Below are 15,304 nucleotides of genomic sequence, written 5' to 3'. Positions count from 1 at the left end.
CACTGAAGGAGAAAAAACCGCACTTGTCCCATTTTAGTTTACGATTGGCCTAAGTCAGTGCCTGCCTTTTAACCTCAAATTTGCCTAACCTAATCCTTGTCATACAGCTCACCTACTGGTAAATATAATTATCTACCTGTTTGAAACTTTTGAAAGTTGGCTTAGAGAGATCACTTGCTTCAGGCAGCATTCCTCGCCAGCCTAAATTCAAGGCCTGGGCCATGACACTGGTGACCCCGAGGGTGAGCTTCTGCCCTCCACTTCCTTTCTTCTTCCCTCTTGGTCCTTGAAGGAGTAGCAGTGTTAGGGTTTCCATGCAAAAAAAGTAAGCAGAAAATAGTGAGACCCACCTCTAGACTGAGAGATTTGAGATAAGTCCACCAAGGTCATCTCCAGAGTCCTTGTAAACAGCTAGAGTGACCTGGGAGATGACAAAGGATAGAGCCGGGAAAAAGACTGTTGGCACTCTTTTTAAGTTCCTCGATTAAAGAAACCTTGGATTATGTGTATGTTATCTAATTGAATTCTCAAAACCCCGTTTTATAAATGAGGAAATAGCCCCAGAATCATACCCAGGATCATATAGCTGGTTAGTAGAAGGGCCTAGATTTATCCTGGTTTTACCTGACTTCATACTTTGAATAACCACACATGTCACTTCTCCCCACCAGCCCCTGAGATCTCCTGCCACGCATCATATACTCCGCACAGTGCACAGACTTAGGGCACGAAAAGTAGAGTCAAGGTTCCTTTATTAGACTCAATTAGTCAGGTGTCTGGATTCTAGCTGTAGATTTGTGGAAGGAAGGAAGATAGAGCTCAGGTCATGAGCAGAATCATCAATAGTAAAGATTCATCTCCCCAAAGGGTTTAGCTTCAGATGGACTTTCTTAACATACAACTTAACAGGACTGTTACTTGGAGAATGCTTTCCTTGCTGGTGGTGACGGTGCCCTAGGAAGAGAGTAAAATGAGGACTGGAGGCCTCTTGTGGGTAGGTGCTGGGCACATGGTGGGTTTCTCTATCCCCTAAAAAGTATAACTATATAATTCCTCAACCCACCTCTCACTCTCCTGTTATGGAAATTTTAACATGACTTTGGCATTACAGACAATGGCAAATGTATACAGAATGTTCTTCAAAAAATTAAACCAGTCTCATGAGAAACATAGTGCAAGCAACTCACACAGATAGTGAAGATTATCCATGGGATATTTCCACACTTTACAATGACCACCACAGAAGTATAACACTGAAAAATCAACATGTAAGAAATGACATATACAGCACCCATGTCCCCTTTAACTGAATCGAAGGGTAAAAAGGGTGGGGAAGTCCCCTGTGGGACAGACAACTACAAGTTTGAGGGGACAGCCATGGTTATGGGGTAGTGTGGGCAGGGAGAAGACCTGGACTTCAGGACCTGCTCTGCTGCTATGGCTGGTAGTCAGCCCTCTGCAAGACCCACAAGGATATTTTCATTTTGCATTAGGAAAAAATATTTTTCTGAATAGTTCTTGTGTAAAAGCTGGCTGCTCAACATTGACATAGAAAATAAGTAACTTATAGTTGGACTCTATTACACTTGGAAAGGAAGGGCCCCAGTAATTATGAACATTTTTCAGCCATAGACGAAAGCTAAAGATTGCTCTGTGTGACTTCTTTCTCTCTTCACACATGAGATGGGAAAAGAAAAAAGAATAAAACAGCCAAGACAACAAGATTTCTGGACACTGAATGGCCTCTTTGAAGGGCACAGAAATCATTTCTAAGAAAAAGAGATAGATCTTCATGACAAAAACAAGTTCCCTGTTGTCATCTAGAAATATTTTTCATCAAGTCAGTAGGGATCTGGCAAATCATGAAGAATTGAAAATGTTCTGGAAGCAGTCAGTGGGTGTGTGGTGTTGATTAACCTTCAAAGCTCTCAACGGGCGATGGTTTGGTAGGGACAAGAAGCCAACAATGAGGAAGGAGAGTTTTGATTTGGTATCATGATTTTCCTGATTGCATGCTAAAGGAAACTTTCAGTTTTTACAATGAATCCAAAGAGAAATTAATTTGGTTTAAAGCTGAAGACGCATGCATCTCCTTGACCTAGGACCACAGCAAGCCCTTCTGTGAATGCCACACGAGGCAGGAGACTGTGTGTTTGGGAGCCTCCTTGCCTGTAATAGTTTGTGTGTCAGGACAGGGTGAGACCAGCAGGGTCATCCATCTTGAAGGGATGTTAAGAGAAGTTCAAGGGAATGGTGACTGAAGGAATCTGCGCCTCCACCCAGGAATCATGCCTACCTAAATGTGCATGTTGGAGGCGGGGTGGTTTCTAGATCTAACTAAATTGAAGATAGAGTGGAGATGAAGGTGGCATGTGACTAGGCTTCAGCAATTTTTTTCAACTAGACAGGAGAAGGAGATGGGTTGTACCCTTACTACTAAAACTGGCTCCGATTTCAGATAGTATGTTAGGAGGAAGACTCACACTACCTGGCCATTGTCTCTCGTTGAACTCTTGCTAGAAGTCTTTATCCTTCAATGATTGCTTGGTGATTTTTTGGACCAGTTCCCTTCTTGCATCCATTTTTGCAAAGACAGGCAATTTCAATAGATTCTTATCCCACATGTACTCAGGGGAGAGGACCTTGGTGGGTTTGTGGTAAAGCAGGTACTTATTCAAATAGCTCTCATCATGCCACATGCTCTTTATGTTATGAGCTTGGTCCACCATCATTGCCTGGTGACAAAACTTGGTAAGCTTGTAAACTTCCAGCACTGACCCCCCAAAAAAGGCTCCTGTGTAGTAAAAGTCTCCCTCATTCACAGGAATATGGGCTTGTGACTGAGGCAGGCGTTCATAATCATAGGAGTCCCTTCTGCGCCCAATGAAGCCAGGATGAAGGGTGCCAAATAAGGAGGAGAGGATCTCCACACTCACGTGGTTCCAAAATTTTATGTCCACATCTGCACACACCAAGTAATCCACCTCCCTGATAAAGCGCAGCCTGGAAAAAGTGCTGATTCTCTCCATGCGGTACATGGAGAGGTTCTGCCAGTGGGCGTGACTCTGGATCTCCAGGATGACCATTTGCCTTCCTCTTTTGAGCTGGATGAGTGGAACACTCTCTGGTTTGTCAGTGAAGATGTAGTATTTCATCCTATATCCCTCCATGAAGTATTCCTCCGCAGTCTCCAGAAATAGCTTCAGGAAGATCAGGAGTTCTTTGATAGCAAACACAGCTAATCCAATGGTAACATTCTGGAGCTGGAAGTGCTCATGTAGTAGCTCACTGTTAAAGGTCCCCTCCCACACAATGGGAACCATCCAAGGAGTCTCAACAAGGATATCGTACTTAAAGGGTGTTAACATGTTTAACTCGTAATTCACTATCCTTGATACAGTCACAACTTGCATGTGGTTCATTTGTCCAACACCTATGCTTTCCCCAACTAGCATGTTTTCTAGTTTCTGGTTTCTCAGTATCAGAGAGTTATAGCTTAAGACCAAAATGAGAGTCAGTAGGAAAAATAATGTTACATGATAAAGGAAGTGGTATTTTGATCTCCCAGAAAGTTTCTGCTGAACCATGGTTCTTTGTGTCTTCCTTATTATAAGAGAGCAAATTCTCCTGGGTGGGATGAAACCAAATCTGAGGACTTGAGGTGTCCAAGTCCCCCGACCCACAGCCTACTCATCCAGCAACCCTCCAAACTCCCTGAGGTCAACCCTGGTACTGGGCGCCATTTGGGTGCAGTGGTGAAAAACTTGGAGACAGCAGAACTCCAATAAACTCAGTTTGGGTTTGAAATGCTGTCCAAGCAACCAGTGGGCAGATTAAATCAACAGACAACTGGAACTTAAGGACCAATGTGAGGGAGAGAAGTCAGAGTTCCTGAAATAGACTAAGGAGATTGGCTCAAAGGAGGTTGCTAAGCAAATCAAGAGCAGAAATTGTGATGAAAGCAAGGCAGGGAAGAAACCATAAGAGAGTGTAACCAACAGGTAAGAGTGTTTATGCTCTGGCCTGTTTTAGTTGTAAAACCTTTAGCAGAGCATGAAGTTTCCTGGAAAAACCCATAAAGTTCAGACCAGTCTGTCTTCAAGGTCACACCCAGGTTGGCTGGTTGATTTAGCAACCATGGTGGAGAGGATGATCTACATACCAATATTTGTTTTCCATTGTTCTCCTAATAAGGGCTTAAAATCCAGGGAACATTTTTTTTAAGTTTTTTGTAGTTGTAGATGGACAGCATGCCTTTAATTTGTTTGTTTTCACGTTTATGTGGTGCTAAGCCTCGAACCCAGTGCCTTATAGGTGCTAGGCAAGCGCTCTGCCACTGGGCTACAGCCCCAGCCCCCACTGAGCCTTTTCGGTAAGCCTGTAAACCTCCAGCACTTGTACTGCTGGGATTGGGCTGCCGAGCTTAATGTTCATCACCTTGTTCAACACTCACAGGAAACCTGGGGTCTCTGTTATGTTCCGTTGGCCTTTGTGTCTGTTTTATGCCAGTACTGTACTGTTTTATTTCAATAACTTCGTCATATTACTTGAAGTCAGAGAGTGTGATGTCTCCCGCTTGGTTTTTCTTTCTCATGGTCTCTTTAGCTCTTCAGGGTCTTTGTGATTCCATAAAAACTGGATAGCCAATTGCAAAGAATGAAGTAAATTTTTAACTTGCATTATATACAAAAATTAGCTCAAAATGGATCCAAGACATAAACCTAAAAGCTAAAACTCTTAGAATAAAATCAGGGAAAATTTCATGGCATGGGATTTAGGTAATAGTTTCTTAGATGATAATAAAAGTACAGGTAATGAAATTAAAAACTAAAAAGTTGAATCACATCAAAATTTAAAACTTTTATCGAAGGACACTATTGAGAGAGTAAAAAAGGTATCCTATGGAATGGGGGGAAATATTTGCAAACCATATATCTGACTTATGGGTTTATATCCAGAATATTTGGAGTATGATGAACCCCTAGAACTCAACAATATCTACACTGAAAACTGACTGATAAATGGACAAAGAAATTAAAAGAGATGAAAACATAGAAATGGTCAAGAAACACCTGAAAAGATGCTCAACATCACTTATTGTTAGGAAAATGAAAATCAAAGCCACAATGAGGTACCTCTTCATACCCATTAGGATGCCCATTAAGATGTCTATTGTAGAGGCTGGGGTTGTGGCTCAGTGGTAGAGCACTTGCCTAGCAAGCGTGAAGCACTGAGATAGATTCTCAGCACCACATTATAAAATAAATGTCCATTGACAACTAAAAAATAAAATTAAAAAAAGATGTCTATTGTAAAAAAAAAAAAAAAAAACAATAGGAAATAAAAGTGGTAGGCAAGTATGTGGAGAAACTGAAACCCTTGTGCACTGCTAGTGACAATGTGACACACTACAGTCATTGTAGAAAACATTGCAGTCTCTTGAAATTTGAAAATAATTACCATACTTCCAGCACTTCCAGTTTAGATATGTATCCAAAAGAATTGAAAGTTGGGATTCGAACAGATATTTGTACACTCATGTTTCTAAGAGCATTATTTGCAAAAGCCAAAAGGTAGAATCAACCCAAATATCTAGAAGATAATGAATGGAAAAATAAAATGTATTAAAAACAAATCAGCATTAAAAGTTATGGAAATCTTGATAGTATTTGTTAAATAAATTTAGTGATTGAGAATGTAGCTCAGTGGTAGAGCACATGCCTAGCTTGCATGAGGTCCTGGGTTTGAGGTAGGATATAAGACATGAGGATGGATAGAAAGGAGACAAATAGGGAAGGAAAGAGGGACTGTAAGTTTAAGTCTAAAAACTCCATGAACACCCTCGCTTTCACCCCTATGGCCTGTTTTTCTCCAGGCCAAATTAAAAAGTTCTGATAGATCCCAGAGTACTTAAGTCCTGTTAATTAGTGCCTAGTGACTTTGTTGGTTTACAGAATATCCTTTTAGATATCCAGGTCATTAGGCCTAACACCACCCCTTATGCTTCTCATTGTTCACCATTTACAAGGTTTTCTTTTTCTTTTTTTTTCTTTCTTTTCTTCTTTTTTTGAATCAGGGATTGAACTCAGGGTTACTGAGGCTGGTTTTGAACTTGTGATCTTCCTGCCTCAGCCTCCCAAGCCACTGAGATTACAGTCATGCACCACCACACCTGGCCTACAAGGTCTCCTTTCAAAGAAGCCTAAAGACCTCCAAAACTTGTCCCACCGTCGAGTGCCTACACTCCCTCTCTCTTCGGGTTTGTATCCTGCTCTGTTGTTTGCTTTTCTGAATAAATTCAACTCTCTTTTGCATGGAGATTCATCTCTAATTTTTGTTTACCTCTGATACCCTCAAACCTTCGGATACAATCTTGAAACACCTGCCAGTACCCAGGTGCAGCCAGAATGCTGGACTCCATGGCTGGCCTGGAACTGAATGTGACACCCATGGGTTGGAACTGGAACTGGTCTGAGATGAGGGAAGGGGCATCGGTTGACCTCTGCCAAGCCCTCAGACCTCACTCCTCACCCCTTTGTTACTGATTCCATGGACTCGTGTGCTGTCAGAAGAATGGAACTGAGGCAGAGCAGCACAGGAACATGGCTTTTTGTCCTTAAGCTTGAGTGCAAGGGAGGCAGCACAGGAAAGCAGAAATCCCAGGCTGACTCAAGCAAAGGAGAAAGATGCAATGAGCTTTCATGCCATCTACAGAATAGACAGGGAGCCTGTCTTCTTGTGGTCGCAGGCAGAGATGAAGTTTCAGTTACACCTGTGCTTTTCCTCATCAGGTCTCTTCATGCAAACTGTGTCTCAATATCATGTTCTCATTGTTCTCTGCCCTGGGGTGTTGATTTTTTACCATGCTAACAAGGCAGAGGTAACTGTAGGATATTTTAGTGACTGGTCTGTGCATGTGCTTGCCCCTTACGCACTGGAATTTGCTTCTTATCACCTGAGAAAGTCCCTAATTTGATTTTGGAACAGGATAGGTCCCTGTCCTCAGTGGATTTGATTTTAATGATCTTGTTTTTCTTGACTCTGACTTCCTAGTCTTTGAACATTCAGCTGATTTCCCAACTACCTGTCTCCTGGTGTATTATTTTAATTTTACAGGCAAAATACAGTGGCACAGGATAAACGTTCACAGGAAGGAATAAGAGAATACCAAGGAAGGCCTGGATCAAAGCAAGACAAAAACTCAGCAGGGCAAACATTAAATCTTTAGTTCTATGTCTGGTATCTGGGGCACATGGTGGCATGATGTGAGCTTGGACAGTGCTTGGACAGCACTGCCTAAAACTTGCCTACTGAAGCCCACGTGGCCATTCTCTTGGATTGACTTTGCTCATTGCTTGCAACTTTCCTTGGCAGACATTCCATGTTCCTGCCATCTCTAACTTCCTGGGGTCTCCATTGCAGCTTTGGCTTCACTCTCACAGTTTCATGCATTGGCCCCACAGGGACTTGCCATAAGGATTCTGACACGTCCACACATCGCCTTGGCTTCCCAGGACTTCCTCTGAAATCTCAGTGGAAGCCTTCATGATTCCGTAACTTTTGCAATCTGCTGTCTACACAACCAACATCATGTGTATGAAGCTTAGGTCTGCTTCCAGCTTAAGCAGTAGCCCACTTGGACCACAGCTTCAGAGACCACTGAGTCCCTGGATGACTGCATATGGTGAAATTAATCCTGGAAAACAACTTCCTAGGTGGCCTTGTTCAAGCAAAAACCTTGAGTGTCGGTACTCAAGGTCTTTCAAATGAGTTTATGTTTCTACACTCTTGAGCCTGCAATGAGTAGGGTCTGGCTATTTTCTGAGCTGTCTTCAAGGAATTTTTTCTATTGTCCTGGTTCAAAGTACTTGGCTTCTTTTTAATGATGCTAATCTCTCTAGTAGCCCCATCTTCCTTGGCCCCAACTTTTCATGTGCTGCTTTTCTAGTCAAACTTCAATCTTTTTCATCTTTCCATTCTGATTTTTTTCTCTTTGTTCTCACTGTAAATCCATCTAAAAGCAGTCAGATATACCACAGTTTAAATGCTGTGATGCCTTGAAATTCCTCTCTTCAGATTAATTAGTGTGTCATCTTTAAATTTGACCTCCCACAAAGTTTCAGGGCATGGACAAAATGTAGACAAGTGGTTTGCCAGAATGTAACATGAATGGCCTCCAGTTCAGTTCCAAATAGAGTTTACATTCCCTTCTGAAACCTCTTTACTGTCCACATTCCTACTGGCATTCTAATTTTTCCAGCTGACACCAGAATCATCCATTAGGTTACACTCACAATATTCTAGACTTTCTCTAAACTGAATCTCCAAAAATTTCTAAACTCCTCCTGAAAACCAGTTCCAAATGCTTCTGAACTACAAGGTCAGTTATAGTCACAGCAACAATCCCATTTCCTGGTACCAATTTTTCTGTTAGATTTTTGTCACATGGCAAAATGCCAGAGAAATTCAGCTTCAAGGAAGAAAGATTTATTTTGTCCCATAGTTTCGGAGGTTTCAGTTCATAGTTGACTGGCTCTATTGCTTTGGTTCTGAGGTGAGGCAGAACATCATGGTGGCAGAAGCATGTGGCAGAGGAGGCTATGCACCTCATAGCAACCGGGAAGCAAAGAAAGACAGAGGGGGCAGAGGGAGGTTGCAGGAACAAAATATACCCTTCAACAGCACACCTACAGTGACCCACCTTTTCCAACTAGGCCCTACGTTTTAAAGTTTCCACCACCTCCCAATACTGCCATCATCTAGGGCCCAAACCTTTAACACATGAGCCTTTGAGGGATATTTCAGATCTGAACTATAACAAATTTCCTGGTGTCCCAAACCTTTCTCTCAGAGTTCATATACCTCCTTTGAATACATGCTCTAACTGTGAACATTGTAGCCACCGTTCCATCTTTAGATAGTTTTGGGGAAGTCGTTCAGTTTGATTTAAGTGTCGCATTTCCAAAAGGATTTGCATATTTCAGAATATAGGAGAAAAAATACTATATAGATAAAATGGTGCTGCTCACTGGGTCAGACACAATTATTCACTACAGAGGCAGAGAATATGATTTTTGGAGAACCAGAGGCTGAGTGTCACCCTTATCCACTTGCTTCAGGGCAACCCAACATCTCTCTTCTGTCTTCCCTGTCATGGCTCTTTCTGGAGACTCTTTCTCTCATCCCTGACCCAACATACTGAAATTCACTGTTCATGCTACATTCATGTGAAGAGCAATAAGTTAATGTTTACCAATTCCCAGTTATAAGTGGGCACACTTTCAGTGTCAGTGGTACTATAAAAATTATCAATCCATTTGAATTTTTATGGAATGATCATCCCATTTGGGTTTTTAGCCTTTGGGAGCATCATAAATAATGTTTGGTCAGCGAGCATGCTGAACTTGATGGATTCTGTACTGACGTTTCCACACTTTTGGTGATCAACTTACAACAGTGTCCAGCAATCCTGTTCCTTCTCCATCAGCCAGAACACAGCTTTCTCGTCCATACGGAGTGGATGGCGTGCAGTGCCCCTCACCACCTGTAGGTGGAGTCGTGGGAAGTACATTACTCCTACCCAGAATGCTCTGCCCTGGGAGTGAAGTAGCGCTCATCCAATGAGAAGACAAGAGAGAGCGATTTTGATATTGGCTGCAGAAAAATAGGGGTGGGTCTTACGGTCTTGCTTTTTGGCAGTCATTTTGAGTGCTCTGAGGTTGGTTCGCGTGATCACAAGAACAGAGCACTGGCAACGGTAAGGCAGCGGCAGAAAATTAGAGAGGAAACGATCCCACTGCACAAAGGTGAGTCAGAGGTTCTGAGAAGCTGCCCACAGTGACCCCGATAGGGTCAGGGCAGGGCTAGAGTTCTGGTCAACCGCATTTCTGAGCATCAGTCCACCATGGGCTCAGATTGTAGAGGCATTGCTGTTTGCCCTGGCACGGGTTGGTACTGTGTCCTTTAGACCGTCACCCACTTCCACCTCCTTTTGAATCATAAAGACCTAAATTATGGGAGACTGTTCAGGTCACTGCAGCCTAGGCCCTAGTGTCCAGCACCATGTGGTAGCTTGGGAGGGTCATGGGATAGGCCCCATTTCTGAAAGCTAGTGTGAAGAGTGTTATAGACAGATGAATCAGCACGTGCAGAGGCTCAGAGGAGCAGCCGAGTCAGGAGCATTTGGGAAACCTTGGGCTCATGTGTGTCTACATGGAACAGAGTTTGAAGAGAAGCCAAGTCACACCTGGAATGGCAAGCAAGGAGGTGTACCTTCTTTCCAGTGATGGTTGGAACCATGGAGGGGTGGAAACAAGGGACAAACACTGTCTGAGTTAGGAGTTTTAAAGTTTTCCAAAAACTGAAGCCTGGAAGAGGAGCGAGGAGAATAGTAAGACACAAGGAGACTGAGTCCTTGATCAAAGTCACAAAGGAGGTAAGAGGTGTTACTGAGGACTGAAATCCAGGGGATATAGAGTTAGCCTAACAGATTCAGAGTTGGGCAGAGGTTCATTGAAGGCCTGAGCCCTTCTACTTTGCCTGCTTCTTATGGTATCCCTCTTCCCACAGGTTCCAGGACCCATGGAAGTGCTTATGGACCCTACACGAGTGAGTGTGCCCTCATTCACCCCAACTCCCCCACAGCACACACACACACACACACACACACACACACACACACACACATCTTTCTGGGATTGTGGTACCTTGGAACTCAAGGCCTTCCACTCTTATAGTCCTTGTGCTTAGGGCCTCCTGAAAAACACTAAGACCAGGGTTCTGGAACAAAGGGTTTATAGGGAATAGTTTCTGTGTCTAACCACCAATGGAATGAGGTGTGAAAGGTTACCCATGCACAGTTATCAGCAGGTCCAAATATTTGAAGGTGACAGTGACTCATGAAGTGTTCAGAGAACCACAGTCTCTCCTTTCCTTCTGGTAAGAGAATAGGAGTCAGACCTAGAATGACTGAAAAGTTGGGTGTTTTTTCCAGACATAATGGGAGCAGAGGCATAGAAGCAATGATGTGATGTGACCCAGGTCCTAGTAGCCTCCCTCCTTTGAAAGTAAAGGAGGAGAGGTAAGACAGGGATAAGGCTGCTGCAGTAATCCAGGGGACTGCTGGTGACATCTGGAGATGGGAAAAGTAGTTGGATTCTGGATCTGATTTTTAAGTAGGTTCAACTGCCAGATTTTCTAATATTGAGGGTGAGAGAGAAAAAGGTAGGAATCAGAGATTACCCCAAGGTTTATGATGGAAGCAAGGGGGAATTAGTAGTAGGAATAATTTTTAAAGGGCATGCAGTTTTATTTTGGCCCTCTTAAAAGTTTTAGATGTTTCAGACACCAGAGAAAAGGCATCAAGTGGGCAGCTAGACGCAAAGGTCTGAAACATTAGGTACTGGTTCAGGGTAGAGACATCCAGAAGGTGATGGCCATTTTATGGACTGGGGTGAAACTAAGGATCACATTTGGTGGAAGGAATCTTCAGGTCATGGTGGTAATGCTGTACGTTGACCAAGAAGGGGAGGATGGTGGCCCAAAGCTTGGATCTTTGCTAGGGCACCAGGTTGAGAGTGGTAGGCCTCACAAGCACAACTGAGAGAGAGAAATGACTATGAAGGGTGGATGTGGAGAAAGGAGAGCCTGGCAGGGCAGTCAAGGCTTCTAAGAGAATATTAGACATTCATATGGATTTAGAAGTACAGGCATAATGGAGGGAAGACGATGCTGGGCCTGGGGCTTGTTCACAGCTTTATGGACTCATCAAGACTTGTTGATGACCCTGGAGTTTTTTACTCAAGCTGGTGGTTTAGCTCAAGGGCAAATGCTGTCATCTGGTGTAGTCACTAGGCAGGCAGGAAGGGGTGTCTGAATCTGAAGTCTGAATATCCTTATAGATAGTTGAGGTTGATGCAAGAAACAGAGCCAGGAGTCCTGTTTACATAGTAGGATTTAGGGTTGCCCTGGCAGTGGAGTCATTGGAGGTCTGGGGTAGTAGTAGGGCCTGACTGAATTTTCCAGGTGCTCTCTGAATAATGTAATAAATAGCACTTGATAAGGCCAGGGAGAGATCTTGTATGGGTCAGGGACGTAGTAACAGTGGGAACTGGAGTTATGAGAGACCTTCAGTCTAAAGAACGATGAACGCATGAAGAGAGGGTGTGAACTGAACTTCCCAAAGCCTTATTATTAGGGAATTAAGGATAAAGGATAAACCCAAGTTTGATCGTGTTTGGAGGTACCATCTGTAGGATTTCCCAGTCACTTCCTGGTCAGAGTGGGTGGGCCCCTGCATGACAGCCCAGAAATTAAGTGACAGCTATCTGCCCACCTGCTTGTTGTTGCTGAGGGCTAGGCACAGTGACTAATGGAGGCATGAGGCAGAAAAAGTGTAACTGGCACCAGAGTCTGATATCTCCTCTTGAGTTGTGGAAGTTGGGGAGAGTGTGAGCATGAGGTGGACATTTAGAAAGAGGGGGATTGTTGGAAGAGAGGAGGCTCTCATGGTTTCATCTGTTCCAATCATGGCAGAACAATGTGACTTTTGAGGATGTGGCTGTGTACTTCTCCTGGGAAGAATGGTGTCTCCTTGATGAGGCTCAGAAACTCCTATACTGTGATGTGATGCTGGAGAACTGTGCACTTATGGTCTCTCTGGGTAAGATCCTCACACTCACCCAACACCTCGGGCAGGGTTCCTTCTTCTCTTCCCCCAGGGACAGCGTCATCCATTTCACATTGGGACAATGGACACTGCTTCCCTCCCCGGTTTTCTGGATAGGTTCACCGATTGATAGAACTGAGCTATTGCATTACCGTATTTTCTTCCCAAGAAGTCCCAATACCTGTCACCTCAGACCTTCCAGAGAAGGGATCCAGAGTGTCACAAGTCGATGAGATCCCACCTTTCCTTGTCCCTGACCGGGTGACCTCACTGTCACAGATTCTGCTCCTTCCTCTAGCTGACATATTCCTGTGTCTGCCTGAGCCAGGAATTTCAGTCACTGGTGTGATCACTATTTATGTCATCCTCTGTGGTTCTTTTTGTAATATTTGGTTTTCTTCCCTGTGGTCTGTTGCTCTGAGTCACTCTGACCCCTTCTCTGATCAGCCTTTCCATGGGATTTGCACCACATAGGTAAATGCTCAACTTGGGGGTGGAGGGAAAAGCTGAGTCTTTCTCAGAGTGAATGTAATTCCAGCTATACCAATTGAGCTCAGAAAGACCCTGGTCCCACTGAGTGGCAGGTTAGAGGACACGGCATTGGGTCTGTGTTCATGTCATCCCATGAACCTGTCTTATTTCCACTACTGTTTTGGTGCCAGTACCAGTGGCCACACCTCATTTCTATCTTTTTCCTTTCTTGACATTTTGCCAGATTGCTGCTCCTCCTCTGACTTTTGACATAGGGATACTCCCCAAATCTGTGGAATCCACATCTTAGCTACTCCTATGCACTCCTACCTCTTTGAGTATTCTCCCACCTTGGCCCACAGATACCACATGCACATATTCTTAGATAGACTTTGAACGTGAGCTACCTTATTAGAATAGGACATTTGGGAACTGGACACGCCCTTCTGCGCGGCACACACATCATCAGCAGACAAGAAGTGCTGGAAAACATTAGCAGAGAGAGAATTTTAGGCCCTGCCTCTCTTCGTACCACACCCCATCCTTGTGTCCTTTCCCTGAAGAGGCTTTAGTAGGCTTTCTAAAGGTCATGCTGTGACCTTTAGAAGGTCATTACTGTATAGCAGCTGATTTCTCCACCTGACCTGTTTTCATAGGTCCTATGAATTTGCATAGCCTTCTTTCATTGGTGTTAAAATCACATTTGTGATGGTGTTGCCCCTTCTCACCAAAATCAACATGCACTTCATTGGCATTTCTTCACTTTCAGGTCCCTGGCATGGAGTGAAAGATGAGGAACCATCTTCTGAGAAGAACATTTCTATAGAAGAAGTGTCACAGGTCAGAACTCCCAAAGAAAGTCCCTTTCCCCAGAAATCCTACCCCTGTGAGATATGCATCTTGGCCTTGAAAGACATTTTGCCCTGTGCAGAGAACATGGAAACACGTCCCAGGCAGACACCATACACTTATGGGGCATGTGGGAATTGATTATTTAATATAAACCTTCAGCAACTATATCACAGCAAAGAGAAAACCCTCAGAAGGGATGTGGGTAGGTTCTTATTTATAAAGAGCTACAGATTTCATGTACCAGGGACATCCTTGACTTGAAGGGACACTGGAAAATATGTCCTGATCATTTCAGGCCTTCTCTAGAACCAGGCCACTTACAACAAAAGCCCCACACAGCGTCGCTGGGGAAGACAGCCTCTCACAGTGAAAAAAAATCATTAGAAGTTCAGTGAATGCAGAAAAGTCTTCAATTGCAAACACATTTGGTCAGCACCAGAGAGTCCACAGCGGACCAGGATTTCACGAATGCGGCAAATATGCAAAACCCATCAACTATAAAGCCTTACTTTTCAACACCAAAGGAACCAAACCGGAGAAGGGACTTTGAAGTTCCATGAATGTGGAAAAGCCTTCCACTGCAAACACAGACTTGCTCCTCACCATGAATTCGTATTGGTGAAAAGCCTTAGGAGTTCATTGCAATGGCGGGAAATTATAAAGCTAAGGCTCCAACTTCCAACAGAGTTCACACTGCAGAAAGGCCTCACAAATGCAGCAAGTGTGCAAAACCTTTTAACCACAAGCTCAGACTCATTTGATACCAGGGAGTTCACGATTGGATAAGGCCTTGTAAATGCAACAAAAGTGCAAAATTCTTAATTCAAGCTCCAGTCTTATAAACCTGAGAATTCACGCTGGAGAAAGGCCTTATTCATGCAGTGAGAGTGCGAAGTCCTTTAGGTAAAGCCCCAGTCTCATTAAATATTAGAAAGTACACACCAGAGTAAGATCTTAAGAGTGTGGGAAATTCTTTTACCAAAGCTTTGGTTCCATTCAACCTCACAGCATTCATACAGGAAAAAAAAAAAGACCTTAAGCATGTAAGGAACATGGGGATTTTTAGTAAAAGTACCTTCCGTATCCAGCACTGAAGAGTTGACACTAGAGAAAGGCTTTATAATGTATAGAAAATGTGGATAAGCTTTCAATTCAAATTTTCTTGAGTCGCCGCTGAAAGTACATCTGCAGCTAATGTGGGAAACCTTCAGCCAAACACCAGCACAAGAAAATCCATGATGAAGAAAGAAATGACAAGTCCCATGAATGTAGTAAAACCTGCAAAGATGTTCTGATTTAGAACAAAATATTCAC

At 43.5% G+C, this 15,304-nt stretch overlaps 1 protein-coding gene across 1 annotated transcript; it reads right to left on the bottom strand.

Moving 5' to 3' along the window:
* Positions 1-2,516: 2,516 nt before the first annotated feature.
* Positions 2,517-3,422, bottom strand: LOC124966072 (histo-blood group ABO system transferase 1-like). The gene has a single exon (XM_047527166.1). The coding sequence runs from the start codon at positions 3,420-3,422 to the stop codon at positions 2,517-2,519; it is 906 nt and encodes a 301-aa protein (XP_047383122.1).
* Positions 3,423-15,304: the final 11,882 nt, after the last annotated feature.

This window comes from Sciurus carolinensis, chromosome 16, assembly GCF_902686445.1.
Source record: "Sciurus carolinensis chromosome 16, mSciCar1.2, whole genome shotgun sequence".
NCBI classification, from domain to species: Eukaryota; Metazoa; Chordata; class Mammalia; order Rodentia; family Sciuridae; genus Sciurus; species Sciurus carolinensis.
This window is presented reverse-complemented; position numbering and strand designations above follow the sequence as displayed.

Coding starts and splice junctions, on each gene's coding strand:
- LOC124966072 (XM_047527166.1), bottom strand. CDS start 3,422: ATGAACCACATGCAAGTTGTGACTGTATCAAGGATAGTGAATTACGAG.